General features: G+C 44.5%; 1 protein-coding gene across 1 annotated transcript; it reads right to left on the bottom strand.

Moving 5' to 3' along the window:
• Positions 1 to 12,063: 12,063 nt before the first annotated feature.
• LOC117530539 (basic salivary proline-rich protein 1-like) lies at positions 12,064 to 13,176 on the bottom strand. The gene is made up of 2 exons (XM_034193432.1): positions 13,078 to 13,176; positions 12,064 to 12,873 (listed from the first exon to the last, which is right to left on the bottom strand). The coding sequence occupies exons 1-2, from the start codon at positions 13,174 to 13,176 to the stop codon at positions 12,064 to 12,066; spliced, it is 909 nt and encodes a 302-aa protein (XP_034049323.1).
• Between the last annotated feature and the right edge of the window lie 9,974 nt (positions 13,177 to 23,150).

Genomic DNA, 23,150 nt, shown 5'->3' with positions numbered 1-23,150 from the left:
CCTCCGGGGGAACCCCATGGCGTTCCCAAGCCAGTCGAGAGATGTAGTCCCTCCAGCGTGTCCTGGGTCTTCCCCGGGGCCTCCTCCCAGTGGGACGTGCCCGGAACACCTCTCCAGCGAGGCGTCCAGGGGGCACCCGGAAAAGATGCCCGAGCCACCTCAACTGACTCCTTTGAACGTGGAGCAGCAGCGGCTCGACTCCGAGCTCCTCCCGAGTGACCGAGCTCCTCACCCTATCTCTAAGGGAGCGCCCAGCCACCTTGCGGAGGAAACTCATCTCGGCCGCTTGTACTCGCGATCTCGTTCTTTCGGTCATGAGCAAATTCTCATGACCATAGGTGAGGATCGGAATGTAGATCAACCGGTAACTCGAGAGCTTTGCCCCCCTACTCATCTCTGTCTTCACCACGACGGTCCGATACAGCGACCGCATCACTGCAGATGCTGCACCGATCCATCTATCGATCTCACGCTCCATCCATCCCTCACTCGTGAATAAGACCCCGAGATACTTAAACTCCTCCACTTGAGGCAAGGACACTCCACCGACCTGAAGAGGGCAAAGCACCTTTTTCCGGTCGAGAACCATGGCCTCGGATTTGGAGGTGCTGATTTTCATCCCGGATGCTTCACACTCAGCTGCAAACCGCCCCAGTGCATGCTGAAGGTCATGATTTGACGAAGCCAACAGAACCACATCGTCCACAAACAGCAGAGATGAGATTCTGTGGTTCCCAAACCAGATCCCCTCTACACCCTGGCTACGCCTAGAAATTCTGTCCATAAAAATAATGAACAGAACCGGTGACAAAGGGCAGCCCTGACGGAGGCCAACGTGCACTGGAAACAGGTTTGACTTACTACCGGCAATGCGAACCAAGCTCCTGCTGCGGTCGTACAGGGACCGGATAGCCCTTAGCAAAGGACCCCGTACTCCCGGAGCACTCCCCACAGGGTGCCCCGAGGGACACGGTCGAACGCCTTCTCCAGATCCACAAAACACATGTGGACTGGTTGGGCGAACTCCCATGAACCCTCGAGCACCCGATGGAGTGTCTAGAGCTGGTCCAGTGTGCCGCGACCAGGACGAAAACCACACTGCTCCTCCTGAATCCGAGTTTCGACCATCGGTCGAATTCTCCTCTCCAGTACTCTGGAATAGACCTTACCAGGGAGGCTGAGGAGTGTGATCCCCCTATAGTTGGAACACACCCTCCAGTCCCCCTTCTTAAACAGAGGGACCACCATCCCGGTCTGCCAATCCAGAGGCACTGTCCCCGATCACCACACGATGTTGCAGAGGCGTGTCAGCCAAGACAGCCCCACAACATCCAGAGACTTAAGGTACTCAAGACAGATTTCATCCACCCTAGGAGCCTTGCCACCGAGGAGCTTTCTAACCACCTCGGTGACTCTTCAGAAGACGTGACGATGGGATTGAGGAGATCCTCGAAGTACTCCTTCCACCGCCCGACAACATCCCCAGTCAGGGTCAACAGCTCCCCACCCGCACCGTAAACAGTGCTGGTGGAGAGCTGCTTCCGCCTCCTGAGGCATCGGATGGTTTGCCAGAATCTCTTCGAGGCCGACCGATAGTCCTCCTCCATAGCCTCCTCGAACTCCTCCCAGACCCGAGTTTTTGCCTCTGCGACCGCACGGACTGCGGCACGCTTGGCCTGCCGGTACCTTCAGCTGCCTCTGTCCCACCTACCAACAAAGATAAGTAGGACTCCTTCTTCAGCTTGACGGCATCCCTTACTTCCGGTGTCCACCACCGGGTTTGGGGATTGTCGCCGCGACAGGCACCAGAGACCTTGCGACCACAGCTACGTGCAGCCGCATCGACAATGGAGGTGGAGAACATGGTCCACTCGGACTCCGTGTCTCCAACCTCCCCCGGGATCTGGGAGAAGCTCTCCCGGAGGTGGGAGTTGAAGACCTCGCTGACAGAGGGTTCCGCCAGTCGTTCCCAGCAGACCCTCACGATACGTTTGGGCCTGCCAGGTCTGACCGGCTTCCTACCCTCCCAGCGGATCCAACTCACCACCAGGTGGTGATCAGTCGACAGCTCTGCCCCTCTCTTCACTCGAGTGTCCGAGACACGTGGCCGAAGGTCAGATGATACGACTACAAAGTCGATCATCGACCTCCTTCTCAGGGTGTCCTGGTGCCACGTGCACTTATGGACACCCTTGTGCTCGAACATGGTGTTCGTGATGGACAAACTGTGACTAACACAGAAGTCCAACAACCCAGTCCACTGGGTTCAGATCGGGGAGGCCATGCTTCCCGATCACCCCCTCCAGGTCTTACTGTCACCGCCCACGTGGGCCTTGAAATCCCCCAGGAGAACAATGGAGTCCCCAGGGAATCCAGGAAGGTCAGGTACTCTGCACTGCCGCTCGGCCCATAGGCCGAGACAACGGTGAGAGACCTGTCCCCGACCCGAAGGCGTAGGGACGCAACCCTCTCGTTCACCGGAGTGAACTCCAACACTTGGCGACTGAGCTGGGGAGCAATAAGCAATGCGACCCCAGCTCTCCGCCTCTCCCCGTGGGCGACACCAGAAAAATGAAGCGTCCAGCCCCTCCCCAGGAGTTGGGTACCAGAGCCCAAGCTGTGTGTGGAGGTGAGCCCGACTATCTCTAGTCGGTATCTCTCAACCTCCCGCACAAGCTCAGGCTCCTTCCCCCCTAGCAAGGTGACATTCCATGTCCCAACAGCCAGGGGCTGTGAGCATGGACCGGGCCACCCGCCCTCGACTGCCACCCAATCCTCTCTGCACCCGACCCCCATGGCCCCCTCTGCAGGTGGTGAACCCACAGGAGGGCGGGCCCACGTCACTCTTTCAGGCTGAGCCCGGCTGGGCCCCATGGGCTAAAGCCCGACCATCAGGCGCTCGCGCGCGAGCCCCAACCCCAGGAAAAAAAACCTTTGGATGAAATATATACTCCTGACATTTGATTATGTAACCTTTAGCTTCTGAAAAGGCACTTCTAACATTACTTTCACCTTGAAAAGTTTTACCAAGGTAAAAATTTGTGGAATTGGGACTAGTGTTGGTGGAGGTTGGCACTCTATTAATACGGTATTCTAGTTGTAAATGAAATTGTTCCATTACCTTGCCACAAAATGGGCACAATGTCTCATTGTCTTCATTTCGCTTCCTGATCTCTGATCATGTAAGTTCAGGACACATAATTTATTTTAACACCATCTTAGTTTTACTTAAACATCTTATGGACATTCATTTCAGCTCTCGCTCTCTCTCTAATCAGCTGGTTGCAGCAAGTACATCAGGAAAACATGCACGTGCTTAGGACGTCTGTCCCAGCACAGCGACTTTTTGATGTTGTCACACGTGATTGGTCAGCTTGGGCAGCAGAGCAGCAGCAGATGATTAAATCTGCCTGTTTTTAGTGTTTCCTGCACTTGGTTGTTGACTCTCTTTCTTTTGTGTGTTTTAAAGTCTTTCTACAAACATGTCTGAAGTCCAGCAGCTGAGAGACATGTTGAAACTACAGCAAACACCTGCTGATGAAGGAATGATCACAGACCAGGAAGAAGCAATGTGTCATTTAAAAGAAAAGAACAAAAGAGGTAAAGGGCTGGATGCTGTTTTTAATCCTCCAAATCTCTTCTGCAGAACAGGTTTGTTCACTCTGCTTTGTTTGTGTTACTGATACTTTATAACATGTTGTAACAGTCAAATATTTTCCTCCATTTCCTTGGTAACTTGGTAGCATTAATAGCCATCTTTGCTACCAGCTGTGACATGTCAACTCGAATAGTGTAAGCTGTGGAAGTGTGCAGATATGTGGGATTGCAAAAGAGAGAGAGGGAGAAAGAGAGGCTGTGATGGAAGTCTGGTCTCAGAAATAGTCTTTGTTAACAGAACTATCTTTGTTTTTGTAACGGTCAGTTTAGTCTGTAAACATGAGTGCTGCTAGCAGCCATGTTCAGGTCATGCCGGGAAGCATTACCGGTTTAGAACTGATGCGTGTAACTATAGTTACACTCACCCCATCAAGGTGGGACATAGTACAGGTAAGCTAACGTCTGTATTTTTATCTTGCAAATAAGAGTTTATAACACTAAACTGTACTTTCATCAAATGTTTAGACACAGTCCTTTACATAAATTGCACCATAAATTAGTACAATATCTGTAATCTTGAAATATTACATTTTTACTAACTCAAAAAAAATAAAGTTTGAGGGAATCTGCAGCTGAATTAGTGTGGTGAGTGTAACTCTGTATTTGGTGCATTTAACTGACAAACCTACGAGACAGGCACCGATATCCATGGACACTACGGATAATCTACCAGTCGTGCAGACAAAGTGATTCTTAAAAAGATTAATTGTTGCAGGTAAATAAATCATTAATCGGTAAAATATTAACTACGTTTTCTGAAATGTGAACATATTTAAAACGTAATTTTTTCCTAATGCACTAATTTTCAGACTCTTGTTGTCCTGCACAGTTGTGAGGTCCAGTCCAGCACATTAGCTCATAATCTGAATGGCAAAAGGTTAATAAAGGTCTGAGGAAGCAGCATTCAGCAGCTCACGATCTACAAGTGCTTCAGAACCTGGAACATTGTCTGTGAACAGCTCAAGGGAGTGAGACGAAGAACATGTGAGCAACAATGACATGACAAGCACAGTAACAGTGTCTCACAGAAAGACAGAGTTCCAGAGACCCAGAGCTCAGTGCAGATAGAAATATGTTGCAATCTCACTAGTTAAAGCAGGACACAAGGGGCAACAACAAGCTGAGGCTGTGGAACTGGAAAGCTTCCGGAGGCCACCCAAACCTTCATAATTTTTAAAGACACGTTAGACGAAGATGAAGTATTCCCACATATTTTCTATTAAAATGACACATACAGTGCCCTCCAAAAGTATTGGAACACTTGGTATTTCACCCATTTTAATTTGTTTATGCCATTCAAATACAAAAATAAAATTTTCTAAAATTATCTTTGTTAAACTCAGACTGAAAGCAAATCTCTACAACTTGATATAAATTAATTAAAACATAAAAGCCAAGATAATGGGTTATGTAAGTAATGGGCTCCTTTGGTATAATACCTGTACAACCCCAATTCCAATGAAGTTGGGACATTGTGTGAAATGTAAATGAAAACAGAATACAATGATTTGCATATCCTCTTCAACCTATATTCAGTTGAATACACCATAAAGACAAGATATTTAATGTTCAAACTGATAAACTTTATTGTTTTTGTGCAAATATTTGCTTATTTTGAAATGGATGCCTGCAACACGTTTGAAAAAAGCTGTGACAGTGGTATGTTTACCACTGTGTTACATCACCTTTCCTTCTAACAACACTCAATAAGCATTTGGGAACTGAGGACACTAATTGTGAGTGTCATGATTGGGTATAAAAGGAGCATCCCCAAAAGTCTCAGCCTTTCACAAGCAAAGATGAGGTGAGAATCACCACTTTGTGAACAACTGCATGAAAAAATAGTCCAACAGTTTAAGAACAATATTTCTCAATGTTCAATTGCAAGGAATTTAGGGATTCCATCATCTACACTCCATAATATAATCAGAAGATTCAGAGAATCTGGAGAACATTCTACACACACATAAGCGGCAAGGCCAAAATCCAACATTGAATGCCGTGACCTTCGATCCCTCAGGCGGCACTGCATTAAAAACTGACATCATAGTGTAAAGGATCTTACTGCGTGGCCTCAGGAACATTTCAGAAAACCATTGTCAGTTAACACAGTCCGTCGCTACAAGTGCAAGTTAAAACTCTACCATGCAAAGTGAAAGCCATACATCAACAACACCCAGGAACACCGCCGCCTTCTCTGGGCCCAAGCTCATTTGAAATGGACAGACGCAAAGTGGAAAAGTGTGCTGTGGTCTGATGAGTCCACGTTTCAAATTGTTTTTGGAAATCATGGATGTTGTGTCCTCCTGACAAAAGAGGAAAAAGACCGTCCAGATTGTTACCAGTGCAAAGTTCAAAAGCCAGCATCTGTGATGGTATGGGGGTGTGTTAGTGCCCATGGCATGGGCAACTTGCACATCTGTAATGGCACCATCAATGCTGAAAAGTACATCCAGGTTTTGGAGCAACACATGCTGCCATCCAAGTAACGTCTTTTTCAGGGACGTCCCTGCTTATTTCAGCAAGACAATGCCAAGCCACATTCTGCATGTGTAACAACAGCGTGGCTTCGTAGTAAAAGAGTGCGGGTACTAGACTGGCCAGCCTGCAGTCCAGACCTGTCGCCCATTGAAAATGTGTGGCGCATTATGAAGCGCAAAATACGACAACGGAGATCCCGGACTGTTGAACAACCGAAGTCGTACATCAAGCAAGAGCGGGAAAGAATTCCACCTACAAAGCTTCAACAAATAAGGGCCTTTCACAGTGAACGCTTCATAAGCTTCAGGCAACGCCTACCAGTGCTTTAACGCTTCGCTTCGGAAGCGGCAAGGGGCCGGAGACTGCTATGTCACACTCTGGCTGTTTCCACAATCTGAAAAAAATTCAGTGATTGCCATCTTGAATTTGTGTCGCCTGAACCACAAAAAGCTTTAAAAAACAGCAGAACGATTCTCCCGTCATCCTGCTGGGAGAAGCTTTCTTCAGCTACTTTTCGGAGTGATGCCGACCGAGGGTGGACTGACGAGTTGGTGGCATATCGATCGAACCGCGACAGCGCGCCGACCCGCAGGGAGAAGCCAGGATTTGGGGCATCATCCCTGGATGGATGGATGGAGCAGACCCACTCAGTCCGAAATCTCCCACTTTTTGGATATTTGCGAATTCCCAGTTTGACCAACGGAGTTTAGTTCTGCAGCTTTATCGAGGTGAGAATAATATAAAAGTAAAACGTGACATTTACTGCACTGCTGTGAAGGTTTAATGATTGGCTAACATTAGCTTGGCCTTTTGGCACAGTTGATCTGAGTAAATGCTTTAATTTGTAAGTGGTTCAGTCTTTTTTATTTTTACCAACTAATGCTACAGCTTTTTTCGGAGACCACAAAAGCTCAACTTTAAATAACTTCTCTTTTTTTCCGGGTGTTTTTTTCTTTTTTATATAAACTGTTTAGTGTTTCTCTATATTTTAAGAAATACTTTTTATTTGTCCCAATCAGGCACATTTGCTGTGCAGGCAACCTAAATACATTGATGAGCTGAACATTATGAAGTCCAGTCGAAAGAAAACATCTCTGCTTGTCAAAATAGGAGAAAAGTGTCTTCAGCAACACCGCCAGAGTTCAAAGCTGCAGAAGAGACCTTCATCTGGTCCTGAGAATCCAGCAGAACATCACCTGCTTCTAAATAAAAGGCTCTTTCAACAGCAACTATTTTATTATTTTTTTAAAAATCTGTTTCGTTTTATATTTTCACAATAAATGAATGGATCATTAAAAATGTCCATGAAATCAAAGTCAAAAGACATTTGCACAGGTTGAAGCTCTCCACTTATTGTGCTCAAATTCATATTTTAGAAATTACTCTGTCCTGATAACAACATTAAAGGTAATTACATATTTTGACGTAATTACAAGTTGAAATGACTAAAAAAATACAAATTCATCATGAGGTTTATGTCACAGAAATCCTACTTTACAATCACACTGCAGTTATTGTTAAATTATTTCCTGTTGCATTTATAATAAACATTTGTATTTATTTACAGTGTCTGTTTTTCTGGTTGAAATGAGATATAGATGTCCAAATTAACTAATCTGAAATAACAGGTGGTTTTAATTTACAGATGAAAGGTTTCTAAAGAACCATTTATTGATTTATTTAGATATTTTAATTATAAGTGTCTGAAGAAAACTGGCAATAAAACTGATTACAGGTATTATACCAAAGGGACCCATTACTTCTGGAATCCATCATTTTGGCTTTTATGTTTTAATTAATTAATATCAAGTTGTAGAGATTTGCTTTCAGTTTGAGTTTAATGAAGATAAATTTAGAAATTTTTATTTTTGCATTGAAATGGTATAAATAAATAAAAATGTGTGAAATACTAAGTGTTACAATACTCTTGGAGGGCACTGTAAATGAAGAAGAACACATATGCTAAAACCTAAGTTATTATATTTTAAACCTTGGAATTTAAAATTTTGCAAGATTGAAAATCAGACATTTATATTTCATTTCGTGATGTCTCATAGACTATCTGCAGTACCTTCATGGCCCCATATTTTGTGTATCGTTTCCATGCTGTTTTTACAGGGTTCCTGCAGATCATTAAAAAGTCTCAAAGGGCACTATGTTCATAAATAAGACCTGCATTTGTATTAAAATGTTTTAAATCTGTATTTGGAAATTCTTAAAAAAGCAGGATGACACAGAGATATCCCACAATATGTTACCCATATCCCACAAGATATCTTCACAAGATGCAGGATCTTCTGACCTCACAATTAAAAATATAAACATAAATATGTGTGTGTGTGTGTGTGTGTGTGTTTTCCTAAAATCACAATGCCTGCTGTATTGTGACAAAACTACTCCAGAATCAAAATCACGTCTGCTGTATTGATAAACAAGAATTAATACAGAATCAGTCATCAATAATCAATCAAAATCGCAGTGCCTGCTTTATTGTTGGACATAAAAATCACAATATTCTCACATCCAGTTCAATTAATTCCCACACAGATTTGTACTGTGCTCTGACAGACCTATGGCAGGCCAGTATGTGCCGCTGCAATACTTAATACACTAATACAAAAAATGATGAACATGTGGCGCTAATCTGTAGCAGCAAAAGTTAGAACTTTACAAAGTAGCACAGAGTAAATAAAAAGTCTTTTATTCTGACCTGCATTCTTTCCTGGATTCATCATCACATCCTGACAAAAACTGCTCTCCACATGAGACGCCCTTGTTTAGAGCGATGAAATCTGGTAATATTTTAATTCCTTATCATGGAAATTGCTTGTGAATAAATGCAGCATTTTTAAAGAAGTCCCTCAGTGTTTGCTCTGTGAAAATGTGTACAATTACAAAAAAAATAGTGATTTGCAGCACCACCTATGGGCTGCGCCTGAAGTCAGCTGCCAAAATGTTCACGTTTTTGGAGAGTCCATTCTCGATAGACTAACACTGAAAAGCAATTTGGCTCACGAAAATATGAGCATTCGAAACCCATTTATTTGTGCCACAAGAGTCCCTTTATTTACGATCAGTGTTCACCACAGCCATCTTTTGTCTCTTCAACATTCTGCTCGTGATGAAAACAAATCCCATTAATGATCCACCAAGACAAAAAAAGTATGTTAAATTACCCTGTTAACAACATGTCATTCATTATAAGTGATCGAGCTAATAGAGGCAGGGCAGTGACATCATTGGTCCACACGAAAACACAAATCCAGTGTTAAACTCATTGATTCACTCTCTGACCCATTTTCAAAAAAAGTAGCATTTTCGGGCTCTGATAACCCTGGTTATTGGGCGTCTGCACTCTTTGGCTTGGTGCCTGTGACTTGCATGTGCTGCAGATGAAGAAAAAATACAGGCATGCACATGAAGGTTCCCTTCACCTCTCCACCAAAGGACACCTAGTATGCTGCAATTGTTTCCGTGGGATACAATAAGGCCACACACTTTATGGATGCACCTTATACATATATATATGTTCTCCCCCTGTTTGTGTGGGTTCTCGCCGCGTGTTGTGGCTTCCTCCCACATCCAAAGACACACAGGTTGGGTGCATTGGAAACTTTAAATTATCTGTAGGTATCATGTGAGTGTGTTTGTCTATATGTGGCCGTGCGTCAGAATGGTGTCCTGTCCGGGGTGCACCATGCCTTGTGCTCCCTGACTGTTGGGATGGGCTCCAGCCCCCTGCTACCCTTAATTGGACTAAGTGGTTGAAGATGAGTGTGTATACTATATATATATATATATATATATATAGTATAGCCAAGTGGCCTCTGGATGCGTGTATGTGTACGAGGTCTATTAGATAATAAACCGACCCTTTTATTTTTTTTTTAACTATATGGATTTGAATGATGTGCGATTACACCAATCATGCTTGAACCCTCGTGCGCATGCGTGAGTTTTTTCGTGCGTGTCGGTGACGTCATTTCCCTGTGGGCAGGCCTTGAGTGAGATGTGGTCCCGCCCTCTCGGCTGAATTCCTTTGTTTCACACGCTGCTCGAGACGGTACGCGTTGCTTTATCAAAAATTTTTCTGGACCTGTGAGGAATATCCGAGTGGACACTATTCGAGAAATTAAGATGGTTTTCGGTGAAAAGTTTAATGGCTGATGAGAGATTATGGGGTGTTTCTGTCGGTGTAAGGACTTCCCACGGAGCGGGACGTCGTGCAGAGCTTCCAGGCGCCGTCGTCGGCCTGTTTCGACCTGAAAACATCCTAATTTAAGGCTTAATTCACCCAGGACATCGTGAGAGAACAGAGAAGATTCAGAAGAGGCTGGCATGAGGACTTTATGCGGACATTCCACTGTTTAAAGACATTTTGTAATGAAAGATGTGCGCGCAAATTCGCCGAGTCGTTTCCGTGACGACTCGGCAAATCTGTGTGCGCTGCGACAGGAAAAACACCTCCGTGTTGAAAACCATTTGTAAAATTCAGGCGGCTTTTGATGGCTTTCAACAAGCGAGTATCTGAGAAATTGTTTAACAGCTTGGGCATGTTCCAACTTGCCCGTTAAGGTTTCCAACGGAGGTGTTTTTCCTGTCGCGACCCCCCGCGGTCTGGTCCGGCCCGACATGCGACTCTGCCCGCACGTTCTTTCATTAGACAACAGTTACAATCTCAAAAACATGACTTTCCCTTCTTTATGAGTATAGTATTAGCAGGAGAATAAATAAGTATTTATTTTTTCAGTGCATCTCTTATAGTTGCCACTGAAGCACTTGTACCAGCCTTCATCAGGTCATCCTGTAGGTGTGTTACAGTCACACAGGGGTTTCTCTTAGTTGTCCTGACTAAGTTGCTAAAGGTGCCTTGACACTTGCATGCAATTTGACTCGCACGTCCGTGCAATTCGTCGTGACGATGCCACACCCTGTGTTCCCAGCTAGATGCTGCTCTTTGTGCCGCTGGACGCTACGTATATAAAATAACTACTTCGTAGCATATTAATCATTTTCTCTGAGTTTGGCTGATGAAAACACTTGTCACAGATTTTTTCTCTCTTTCTCTCTCTCCCCTGCGCTTCATGAGGTGGAGAACACATTTGAAACAGTCTAAAAGGTAATTGTTTGTAATTTTCATATTGCAGGGCTGTGAAATGAAAATTGTGAAATCTGAGGAAAGTTGTCAGGCGTCTTGGGCCTGTGGGGCCCCAGAAACTAGATTAATTTTGTATCTAATGATACATTTTCAGCATCTCTTGGAAGAAAAAAATCACACTGGCAGAACCATTTATATACAGCATTTAAAAAAACACAGCTAAAGCTTGTAGAATATTTTGAAAGTCATGGTAAAATATCAATAACATACCTTTTATAGTTAAAAAAAACAAAACAAAAGTCACTTATGTTCTTGTGTAAATTCCTGTAAATCCATTCAAAGCCACAATGTCTTTTTCTAATGAAGGAAAGTCTACATTAATTTAAAAAAAAAAGTCACAATGTTTTGTCATGAAGATGACTTTAAATTTAAGCGAGAGCCAATTCCACGGATTCTTGAGTCCTTTCAAACTTTTTCAGTCTTTCTCGCCATCTTCTCTCTGTCTGACGTTACTTCATGACAGACATGCCACAAAATACATCTTTTAAAAATGTGATAGCTCTAAAAGTATGCGATGTCCACACTATGTTTAGCTTAAGAACAGTGTCTTGCAGCAGCCACATGGCGTCGCCAGAGCAACCAACCAGTCCCGCTTTATGACAACTGTTGTAACAGCCACGCTTTGAGGGAGGTATTTTTCTCAGCGGAGTCCGACGGACACTGATTTGTATGTTATACAGAGAAGTGTCCACGGATTTATAAAACTTGCATGTCATAAAAAAAGAACATTTGCGATTAGCATTTTACAAGCTCAGTGACGATCACAGTTACAGAGTACAACATGAACACCACTCCCCTGTTGGCAGCGCAGGCTTCCAGGAGAGTTGGGTCGGGTGCTGGCCCGCGCTCCCTTCAGCTCCTCCCTTGCGGGCCGTGGGTGCACCTCTGTGCTTGGGGGGGGGGGGGGGGGGCTGGCTGGCCCGCAGGTGGGGGCCCGGGTGCTGCGCCGCGGGACTTCTGGTCCTATTGGCGGTGGGGGTGGTGGTGGCGTGGGAAAGAGGAGAGTTTGGCGGCCATCGTTCCTTTTCAGTTGGGTCTGTCTGCTCTACCGTTGGTGGGTTGGGTCCCTCCAGGTTTGTGGGGCCCGCCTTTCTCCCCTGGCTCCGAGGCGGCCCCTGCCACTCCAGGGTCTCATCCTGCACCCTCCCTGGTTCGGGGACCTCCGGGCGGGGTGGCCCATTCCTCTGTGGCTCCCTGGCCCCTGTCCCCCCTGTTGGATTGCTCCTCCTTGTCCTCTGGTGCTCCTCCGGGGCTGCCCACCTCTCCTGTCCCATGGTTTCCCTGGCACCTCCGCTGGATCTGGGGTTGGGCTGGGGGCCCGGTGGGGCTGGTGTGGGTGGCCTCCTCCCCTCGCCGCGCCTCTCCTTCCGCCTGCTGCTTGGTTGTGCTGGGGGGCCTGGTGTCGGCGGGCCTTGTGCTTTTCCTGGCCCCGGGATCGGGCCTTGCCTCTTGTCTGGTGGCTGGGCGCCGCCCTCGTGTGGCTCAGTGGTTCCTTCCTTGTGCTTTGGATTCGGTTGCGGTGGTTCCTTTGCTCCCCATCCTTGCCGCAGTTCGCTCCCGCCCTCGGGGCCGTGGTCCTGGTGGCGTGGTTCTGGGGCTGCCCCTATTGGTGAGCCTATGCTGGCACCCTGTGTGCTTCCCTTGGGTTTGGGGCGGCTCCCTGTGCCTCCGTGGGGGGTCGGGGTGCGTCCGGGCGCCGTCGGGCCACTCCCCTGTTGGTTTGCTGTGCTGCCCAGTGGCTCTGGGGGCTGCCTTTCCTGGCCCCTGTGGCCTTCCGCTACCCCTTTTCTCCTGGTTCCCCCGGGGCCCTGCGTTCTGGACCCACTTCCATCGGCGCTCGCGGCCAGCCACGTGGCTTCTGATGTACCAGAGTGGTCCATGTCATATGGTAAGGTTCTGTAGTCTTGTCTTGGCCCAACACACCAGCCACAGTAGTGATCAGATATTTAGCTGTGATCTGGGTCTCTGTGTGTGGATGGTTGCGTGTTTGTGGCCGTCACCACAATTCAGTTTTTGGGTGCTCTTAAGAGGATTAACACTGTGATGTTCTAGATTAGGGTATGGATGCGCGCTAATTAGACAACAGACTGTTGCTGTCACTGTTTGTTCATGTGTGAGCTGCGGTGTGCTGACTCACTCACACTCAGTGTTTTTTAATTGTTTGCGCAATGTTCGTGGGAACTTCACATAATTAATGCGTGACAGAGATTTTGAACATTTCAAAATTTGCACAGTTTACAATGAGTTTACAACAAGGTTACTCTCCTGCATGGCAGACTACGTGCAAGTGCGTAGATCAAATTTGGGCAAGTGTTAAGGCACCTTAAGGGTTCTTGATGAAATTATAGGCTTTCTTTCAAAGTCACAGGTTTCCAGCTGTTCCATATGTTTTAAACTTCCTTATAATGCTCCCAAAGGTGAGTCTTAGAATGTTACATTTTTGGACGTCTTCTTATACCCAAGGCCCTTTAGATGTGATAAAATAATCTCCTCTCTCAGCCATTGTCTTTCCCCTTTTTTTTGCCAGCTTGCACTCGGCCGAGACGGACGCACTTTTCTCTTCTCCCTCCCTCCTTATCTTTCCTGCTTCTGTGGCTTGTTGTCTGTGAGGCTGCAGCTTTGCTCTTCTGGAAAACGACAAAAATGGATCTGTTAAAGTGGTCTCTGAATGCAATTGACACTATTTTTTCTACAAGACATTCGGGGGCGGAGGACCCGACCTGTCCTGCCGGGACGCATGTGATGGGTTACGTGATGGACTCATGGAGGAGATGGCAGGTCATGTGCCTTTACATGCTTTCTGTGGAGGACGTCGAAGATGTGTACATATTCGGCTTGATGGTGACCGGCTTTCTGCTGTGTGGAGCGGGCACTGCGCTGGTTTACCGGAAAATCAAGAAAGTGGAAGCAGCTTTGATTGGTCCTTCCAGGCTGCCCTACATGATTGATTTGATTGGGAAGGCAGTGGCTGCGCAGTCGGCGGGGGTTAACCGCGCGTTGGAAAACATCTCGAATAGAATCGCAGCCCTGGAAACCCGCTATGACCGTCTGTGAAGACCACATTCTACATTCATATGCATTGAGAGCCACTCTGTTCTCAGAACTGTGGAATCTTTCAGGCGTCTGCTAATCTGGTTATTAATTTGGCTTCCCCAAACACATCTGCACTTCAAGGTCACTGTGATAAAACCTCCTCAGAAGATCAACACTTAAGCCTCACTCCCTGGTCTTCCCCCCTCCCCTCAGCTTCTCCAGCTCTGATGTTGACTGTGACAGTGGACTGCTCAGGGCTGCCCCTCCCCCTCCAGGATTGTCGGACAAGGCCGTTGACGGCGCCAAACAGGTTGCCTCCGGAGTGTTCTGATAAACTGACCTTTTCAAATCTCGGTTGTCGTCCTGTGTCCTTGTTTTTGTCTGTGTGATTATTGTTTTTCTGTGCTGATGGGGATTTTTTCCTCATTGCTGCTGTGTAATGCAGCGGCTATGAGGGGTTTTTTTTTTCTCCTTTTCCCTCATGTTTTGCTTTTCAATATATGTTTATGTACCGGGCCGGCCTATGTGTTGTGTTGTGTGTGTGTGTTGTTTGTTATGGGTCGGTGTTGGTTTGCTCAGCCCGGCTGTTGACCAAGGCAGGGATGTACATCTGGAGCTGGTCCCCGGGCACCTAATGGCGACTTCTGCTCCTACTGGCAATTAGGATGGGTTAAATGCAGTAGACACATTTCATTGTGCAGGGAACATGTTCTTCTGTGCATATGACAATAAAATTCCTTTGAATCCTAATTGCACCTCACCTTGAATACCGGCACAGGCGGGGGTTTATATTTGCATCACAGCTGAAGCAAATGAAGGATCATTATCTAGTTCCGAAAGACTTGACTATGATTCAGCTCCACTTTAGGCCATATAATGAGTTGTAATGTCACTGTAGATGTGTTCATGTCATATTTCATGAGTTTTGACATTATGTTAGAGTCCAGCTAAAGTATGTGTTTAATGTAAACAAATCCTCTTGATGTAATTTCCGCTTTATCAGTTCCACCAGTGCAATAATTTACTGTCATCAGGTCAAACTTACCACTCTAATACTTTATTTTAATGAGTGTTATTTTAACATTTATTGTTAGTTTGTTTCTTTACAGTCATGCAGCGTTGTTGGTGATTAAAGAAGAAATTCTCCCTGAACACCAGGAATGGAATCTGAGTGTTGACCAGGAGGACATTAAAAACGAGAAGCTGTGGATAAGTCAGCAGGGAGAGCAGCTTCAGCAGCTGGAGGAGGCAGATCTCAAGTTGGTTTCACTGACGTCCCTGTGAAGAGTGAAAATGATGATAAACCAGAGCCATCACAGCTTCATCAAAGCCGAAGTAATGAGAGCACAGAGGCTGAGCCTGTAGCAAACAGCTCATCTGTACACAGAACACTGACAGCAGAAACTGATGGAGAGGATGATGGAGGACCACAACCAGCCAGCAACCTCAGGTCCAAACAGTCATTTACAACCAGAGGACCAGTGGCAGGAGTTCAGACAGTTCTGGAACTGAGACTGATGACAGTTATGACTGGAAACAGACCAGAAAACGTCAGTCAATTTTAGCTGTCGAAAAAATACCATATTGTTCATTCAGGCAACACTGATGAGAAACAGTTTAAAGGTTCTAATATGTAAAAGCACTGGTCACATGAACAACTTAGAGCAACAAAAGGAGAGGCAAGCAGAAGAAAACCATTTCGCTGTTCGGCTCGGAGTAAAAGACAGGAAACAGAAGAGCACTCTGAACACAAACACATTAGAATTCAGACAGGACAAAAACAGTTTGACTGTTTTGAGTGTGGTCAAAGTTTTGGAAGAAAAGGGCAACCTGAAACAACACATGATAATTCATACCGGGCAAAAAGCATTCATCTGTTCTGAGTGTGGTCAGAGATTGGGACGAAAGAGCACTCTGAACAACCACATACTAATTCATAAAGGGCAAAAACCATTTGGCTGTTCTGAATGTGGTCAAAGTTTTGGAAGAAAGGGCAACCTGAACAGACACATGATAATTCATACAGGACGAAAAGCATTTGTCTGTTCTGAGTGTGGTCAAACATTTGGACGAAAGAGCAACCTCAACACGCACATGATTATTCATACAGGAGAAAAATTATTTGGCTGTTCTGAATGTGGTCAAAGATTTGGACAAAAGAGCAGTCTGAAAAAACACATGATAATTCATACGGGACAAAAACAATTTGGCTGTTCTGAATGTGGTCGAAGATTTGGACAAAAGGGCAACCTGAAAACACACATGATAATTCATACAGGACAAAAACATTTGGTTGTTCTGAATGTGGTAAAAGATTTGGACGAAAGTGCAGTCTCAACAAACACATGATAATTCATACAGGACAAAAACAGTTCGTCTGTTCTGAATGCGGTAAAAAGATTTGGACGAAAGTGTAGTTTGAACAAACACATGATAACTCATACAGGGAGAAGAAAACAATCTTTCACTGCTTCGCTTACTCAAACAGAGAAGTGGGACAGGAGATCAAAGACAGTATTTGAGGAAAGGATAGGTCACCATCTTGAAGAGAGCCCTCAGATACAATGTCAGTAATGTTAAGGGTGCAACTTTAGACCCCATGTCTGGGTCCCACTGCACTCTATTAGAAGGAAATTCAAGACAAATGAAAAACAAAAGACAAAAATGGTACGGTTTATGCCCTCTCATGTAACCTATTGCACAACCTACAAATGACTCTCCTCAGCAAACCCATATCCTGCGAAGACACCAGAACAAGCCAGCCTCTCATGCAAAAGGAGATGTAGGATACAAACTCCATCCCCAACAAAGTAGGAGTCACACGTCACTCCAACAAATTGGGTCATTCACCCCCCCCCCCCCCCAAAAAAAAGTATCATTCATCGCCCCAACAAACTGGGAGCTATTCGCCACTCCACCACAAAAACAATATACAGATGTGCCCAGACCCAGAGCAGTGGGAATTAGAAGAGGGATTGGCTTACAAGATTGAGGAAACAAGGAGAATGGACATGAAAGAGCATCCAAACCTGATCAAATTGAAGGAGAACAAAAAGTTCAAAAGTATCCAACAGGAAAGTTAACCTGGGATTGGCTCGACTGGTCCCAGAAGGAGCCACATTGACAGATTTAAACTGTGTAAATTACACTGGTATACAAATAGAGGTTGTCTGCTTCAGAAATAAAATGTGCTATTTATTCTGGATTTGGAATGTTGACTTCAAATATGACAATAACAATGGCTAATTGGCTACTGTTTCCAAGATATCTAAGTTTTACAGTTTGCATCTACATAATTATATTGTGTTACAGTAGAGTTGTCATCAAAAATTATAGACATAGGTATGTTTATGTTTCGCTGACTGATAATATTTCACCTGTTCTCTTTTGTAACACTTTAAAAATCAGCAAAAGGGTTTATATATTAATCCTTAGTAGCACAGTAGTAGCATTTCTTAAAACTACAGCCGATCAACAATTTCAAACAACATTTTCATTCTCTATGGCCCAAAATTAGTAAAGTTCGACTATTTCAGAAGCATTTTGGCTGTAGTGTTATGGAGCGGCATGGTACATACTGTCATGTTTTAGCCCTGGACCTGCTCACAATCTGCTTTTGTGTTTCTTACACTTTGCCCATGTTAAGTTTGGTTCTAGTTTATTCTCTGTTTCGTATTTAGTCCATTCTGTGTTATCAAGTTACGTTTTGAGAATTGTCACACAGCCACTTAATTGAGTTCCATTCTAGTTTAATCTTCTTTATTTTCTGGTTATTCAGTCATTCTGTTTTGAGCACATTAGTCCTTCAGGTTTTCTGTACACTCCTGCCACACATTGAGTTCTCATCTAGTTTAGATCCAGCCTTTAATTTTTTGTTCTGTTTTTGCCTTTTCATTTGTTTATTCTGTTTCCCACATTTGTATTCTAGGTATCATTATTTCCTAATTGTTTAACATTTGTTCTGTCACTGTCACATTCCTCTTTTTTTTCTGCTTTTGTCTGACACACCCACCTGTCACTCCAATCTTGTCTCACTCAGCCACGTCTTCTTTCCTGCACCTGCATCTCATCACGCCCTGATTATCCTCTGCTTTTAAACCCCTTGTCTTCCACAGCTCACTGCTAGTTCATTGTGCATTTTGCCTCGTTCCAAGCCTCTCGTTCTGCCATAGTCTCTTTACTTGTCGTGTATGACCTTTGCCTGTCTTGACCTTGCCTTTGCCAGTGACAGTTAACCTGCTTCTCTGTGTCTGAACCCAGCCTGTTTTTGACTCTGTTTTTTGCCACCATCCTATGTACCTGTGTGCCCGTGCTGGAACTCTGCTTGTTTACTGACCATGCCTCCGCCTGATGACCGTCTGTACCGCCGCCTGTCTGATTGTCTTCCTGTGCACCGACGTCCTGTTTCTGATTAAACCTTTACTAATCCTCCATCTGAGTACTGAGTCTGCATTGGTGTCCACCTGTCTGCCGCGCCATGTCCTCACAGTTCCCGACACATACAAAGTAATTAGCCCCACATTATCTGGAGAGCAAAGGAACCACAATTAAGAAAGAATACCATGCCAGCATGGAAAAAGACATTACAACAAAAAAAAAAATCAGCCGTCTAAGAGCAGAGATCTCCCACATGGCAACATTTTTGGGAGGCCAAAATCATAAAAGGAACCACCTTAAAAGGCTGGCTGAACATCAAGCTTTGTGAAAGCTTCGGCTACATACATTAGGAACAAAGACAAGAAAATACAAGCAAAACAGATAAACAAGCAATTTGCAAAAAACGCCAGGCTAGTGTACAGCAACATGGCAAATGACACAATAGAAGTACAACAGCCACCCAAGAGAGAAGAAGTTTGAAAAATTCTGGAGACCACTCTTTGAAGACTCAAAGCAACACCAAGAGGCCGAGTGGATTGAAATAATAAAACAGAAAAACAAAGACAAACAGCAAATGCCAGCAATTGTAATCACTGAAGAGGAGATCAGAAAGAAAATGAATGAATACAGTAACTTCAGGCACCTGGCATTGACAAAATCCCAAATTTTTGGTTGAAAAGGCTGACAACATGGTTTTCACAAAAATATTGAACGGAGAAGAGGACACACCATACTGGCTAACGACTGGGAACACAAGGCTACTACCAAAGACCAAGGAAACACAGCTTTCCAACAAGTACAGACCCATCTGCTGCCTAATAACAACAACATACAAATGGCTGACTGGAATCATAGCTGATGCCATTTATGAACATCTAGACACTGGTGGCTACCTGGAAAATGAACAGAAAGGTTGTTTCAGAAAAAAGATTCGGAGCTAAAGACCAGTTACTGATAAACAAAGCTATCCTGGAGGATTGCAAAAAAAGGAGGAGGAACCTCAGCATGGCTTGGATTGACTACAAAAAGGCATTTGACAGCGTGCCACCCTCCTGGATCATGAGGTGCTTAGAACTCTACAACATCAATGAGGGAATAAGATCTTTCCTGAGAGCACAAATGAACAAGTGCAACACCACCATCACCCTCAATCACACAGAGGGACAAATAATAATCCCAAACATACAAGTTCAGAGAGGAATATTCCAGGGAGACAGCCTCTCACCACTTTTATTCTGCTTAACAATAGACCCACTCAGCAAGATCCTGAAGGAGCCAGACGTCGTTATGACTTAAGTAGAGACAGAGGAAGGAAACATCGGGAAGTGGTGAACCATCTTTTATTTATGGACGACTTGAAGATCTTTGCTGACTCGGAGCAGGGACTCAGGTGGCTAGTGGAGGAAGTACATAACTTCACCATGTACATTGTTATGGAATTTGGATAAATGTTCTAAATGTGCAATCAGAGGAGGTAAAAAGAAAGCAGCAGAAAACATACAGTTGGATGAAGGGAGCTACATTGAAGATTTGGCTGAAGACTCCACATACAAATACTTAGGATTTGAAGAAAATGAGAGAGTGTGTAACACAAGAATACTTAAACCATTTTAAAAAGATCTTTAAATCAGAATTATCACCCAAGAATGTTTTGTCAACAACTGACATGTTGAGGGCGGGGCTTCCATCAGACTCCAGTAGCTCATGTGACAAGTTGACATCTACAGTTTCAGCAGCGGCACATCGATGGTTCAATCTGTTCACTGAAGCCTGAAACCAAATTTCTGGCGTCTTTCTTTCTTGAGAACGGATGACTTGTCTCTAGATCTCTGATCTAATAAACTCACCAAAACAAAGAAACACTGATGTAAAATCTGAGTCCTGTTGAGTCTGTAAGTGCTGGAAAGGTGTGCACGTGCAGCATGCGCACAGTGGGTCGTGCAAAGGTGAGTCAGGTCACATTTTTGGCAAAACGAGTGATGACTGGATTATTTGTTATTAAAAATGTTCTCGTCTCATCTTCATACTTAAGCCCCCATCACACACAGCAAGAATGTGCAGGAACCAGGCCGAAACAACAAATATTACCATCATCGGACGCAGTCGGGAGGAAAAGAGGCGTGGTCAGCAGTGTCAGAACCATCGATTTCTATTTACTCACTAGATGGAGGACTGGAGCGATCCGCCATCTTGGTTAGTGTTTAACAACCAGACATCAATAGAAATCAATGTGGACATGATCAATGTTTTCACATCTGAAAACGCTGCACTGGAATATTCAGTATATCATAGAGAAATTAATTTAATTTGTGTATGTTCTTATATTAGTAGAATATACAATGTCAAAGTGACTGTCATGTGACCCACCAAACAGAAAAAAAAAAAGCATTTCCATTCTATGAATTTGCTCTTACAGAAAATCTCAGGATGGAAAACCTGATGTGAACAAAAAAACCTGAGGCTAATTAAAAAGGGATAAATTGAGACTTATGAAAATGAGACTTCTAACTGATTCACTAAATGAATAGTGAGATATTTATCCCCACAAAGCATTCAGGCAGTAAAACCAAAGTCACGACTTTACAGAATACAGCCCGACACAAAAATAAACCATTTTCTAACCTGTAATTTAATCATTTCCCCACATCATTAATGTTACATATAATACACACTTATGAAAGCTCACAACACAATTTATTATTTATTTTTTATTTAACATTTATTTAACCAGCTGATACTCCTTTGTCAGCTCAGTGCTACACCCAACCGCTGCACTAAACACCATTTTCAGATCACTTTAACCCAAGTTTAAGTCATTGCATCACAAATTTCTATTTAATTTAATGCCTGACGCAAGATGGAGGCTGCTGGCAACAGCTCACAGGCTGCATCCGCCATCTAGTGGATTAAATAGAAATTGATGGTCAGAACACATCCCGATTACCTCTCCCACACCTGCACGATGGCATCCAAAGCACATGTAGACAACAGGTAGATGACACAGACTGCTGTCAGACGGGCATAAGAGGGGCTGAAGAATACCCGATGTCCAAACGTCTGGATGGCAAACACAGGGACCGGAGTGGGAGACAGCACTGAGTTCCTCACACACACACACACAAGTGCGCAGCATGCATGCGCACATCCACGCACGTGTGGGGCTGAAATGTCATTCAGCTGTGTGTGTATGTGTTCGTGTTCGTTCATAGAGGCTGCATGAGTCACTAAGCGTGCGCCACTGGACACCTTTGCTGAAAGTTTGCTGGCACTAGGGCCAACCAGTCACACCATGTGTCAGACGCAGCCTTTCCAGTGAACTTTAATTTCTCTTTTGTCCGACTTCAGGAGCACAACGCAACTCTGTACACTGTGATGTCAGCTGGATTATCACATGGGATAATTTTTGCAGCCAGGTGAGGCTTTTAAACCACAGCCTGTGGTTTGGTTCCTGTGCGCTCTGTGCTGTGAAAGGATCGTGGTTCTGTGCTGGAGGTGAGTCTCATGTTTAATAATGTTGTCACGGCTTCCACATCACACCTCCGACAGCTCCGCACACCTCCGTTTAGATGGCGATCAGGTAATAATATGTGTATTACAACAGTGAGATCCCTGCAGCTCCGTGCCTGACGTGCACTATGACACATGACTGTGCATGAGACTACTGAGAGGCGCAGTAGGCACATGGTACTTTCGGTTTGATTGCATGCTGTTCACACCCACTGTACATAATGAATGTGTGCCACATACATGTTATTACATAATCAACATTTCCTTTGCCCTCGCTGGCCGGGTTCAGTGGCGGTGGGCATCCCACAACATGCCGGCAGGCTTTGACCGATCGATCCCACATCAACTGCGATCAGATTGTTTCAGATGCTGTTTTGATGCTGTCAGAATATGTAGGCTGTGATCAGATGATGCAAAAACTGCATACAGACCGCCATCAGATGCGTGTTTCATCTAAATTGTGCCAAGAGTGTTTTGAACAATAAACTCAGGACAGCTGAGTGAATGGGACTAAATATGTAGATGCTCAGAGACTGCCATCCGCTGGTCTTTGGACCACAAGTGAATATTTTTTCCCGACAGTGGCCGAATGTGTCATTGTGACGCAATCCGGCCTCAATTGGCGTATGTGTGATGGGGGTATTAAAGGTATCGACATTTTAAGTTTTCCACAAAAACTCACTGAATTGACTTTGGTCTAAAAGCAGGATTGCAGTGAAATAGTGGGTTTGTTCTGTGAGATCTTGGGGACAACATAAAGGTGGATGCTGTGTACACAAGGTTCAAAGTTCATGCTGTATTCAGTGGAAAGCTGGAACTCAGGATTTCTGACTTCCAGCTTGAAAATCTCCATATTTTAACAGCAGTTAGACTCAAAGTAATAAGTTGGACCTTAAACATCCGGTTCTGTTCTGGTCCAGTGTGTGTTGAATCAGGT

Source organism: Thalassophryne amazonica, chromosome 18, assembly GCF_902500255.1.
Source record: "Thalassophryne amazonica chromosome 18, fThaAma1.1, whole genome shotgun sequence".
Lineage (NCBI taxonomy): Eukaryota > Metazoa > Chordata > Actinopteri > Batrachoidiformes > Batrachoididae > Thalassophryne > Thalassophryne amazonica.
The sequence above is the reverse complement of the archived record's forward strand: the minus strand, read 5'-3'. Positions and strand labels throughout refer to the sequence as shown.

Bases quoted from the DNA above. Each gene is read 5' to 3' on its own strand.
- LOC117530539 (XM_034193432.1), bottom strand. From the start codon at position 13,176: ATGGACCACTCTGGTACATCAGAAGCCACGTGGCTGGCCGCGAGCGCC. The intron at 12,874-13,077 runs GTAGCGGAAGGC...CCACGCCACCAG, and splicing joins GGGGAACCAGGAGAAAAGGG to GACCACGGCCCCGAGGGCGG.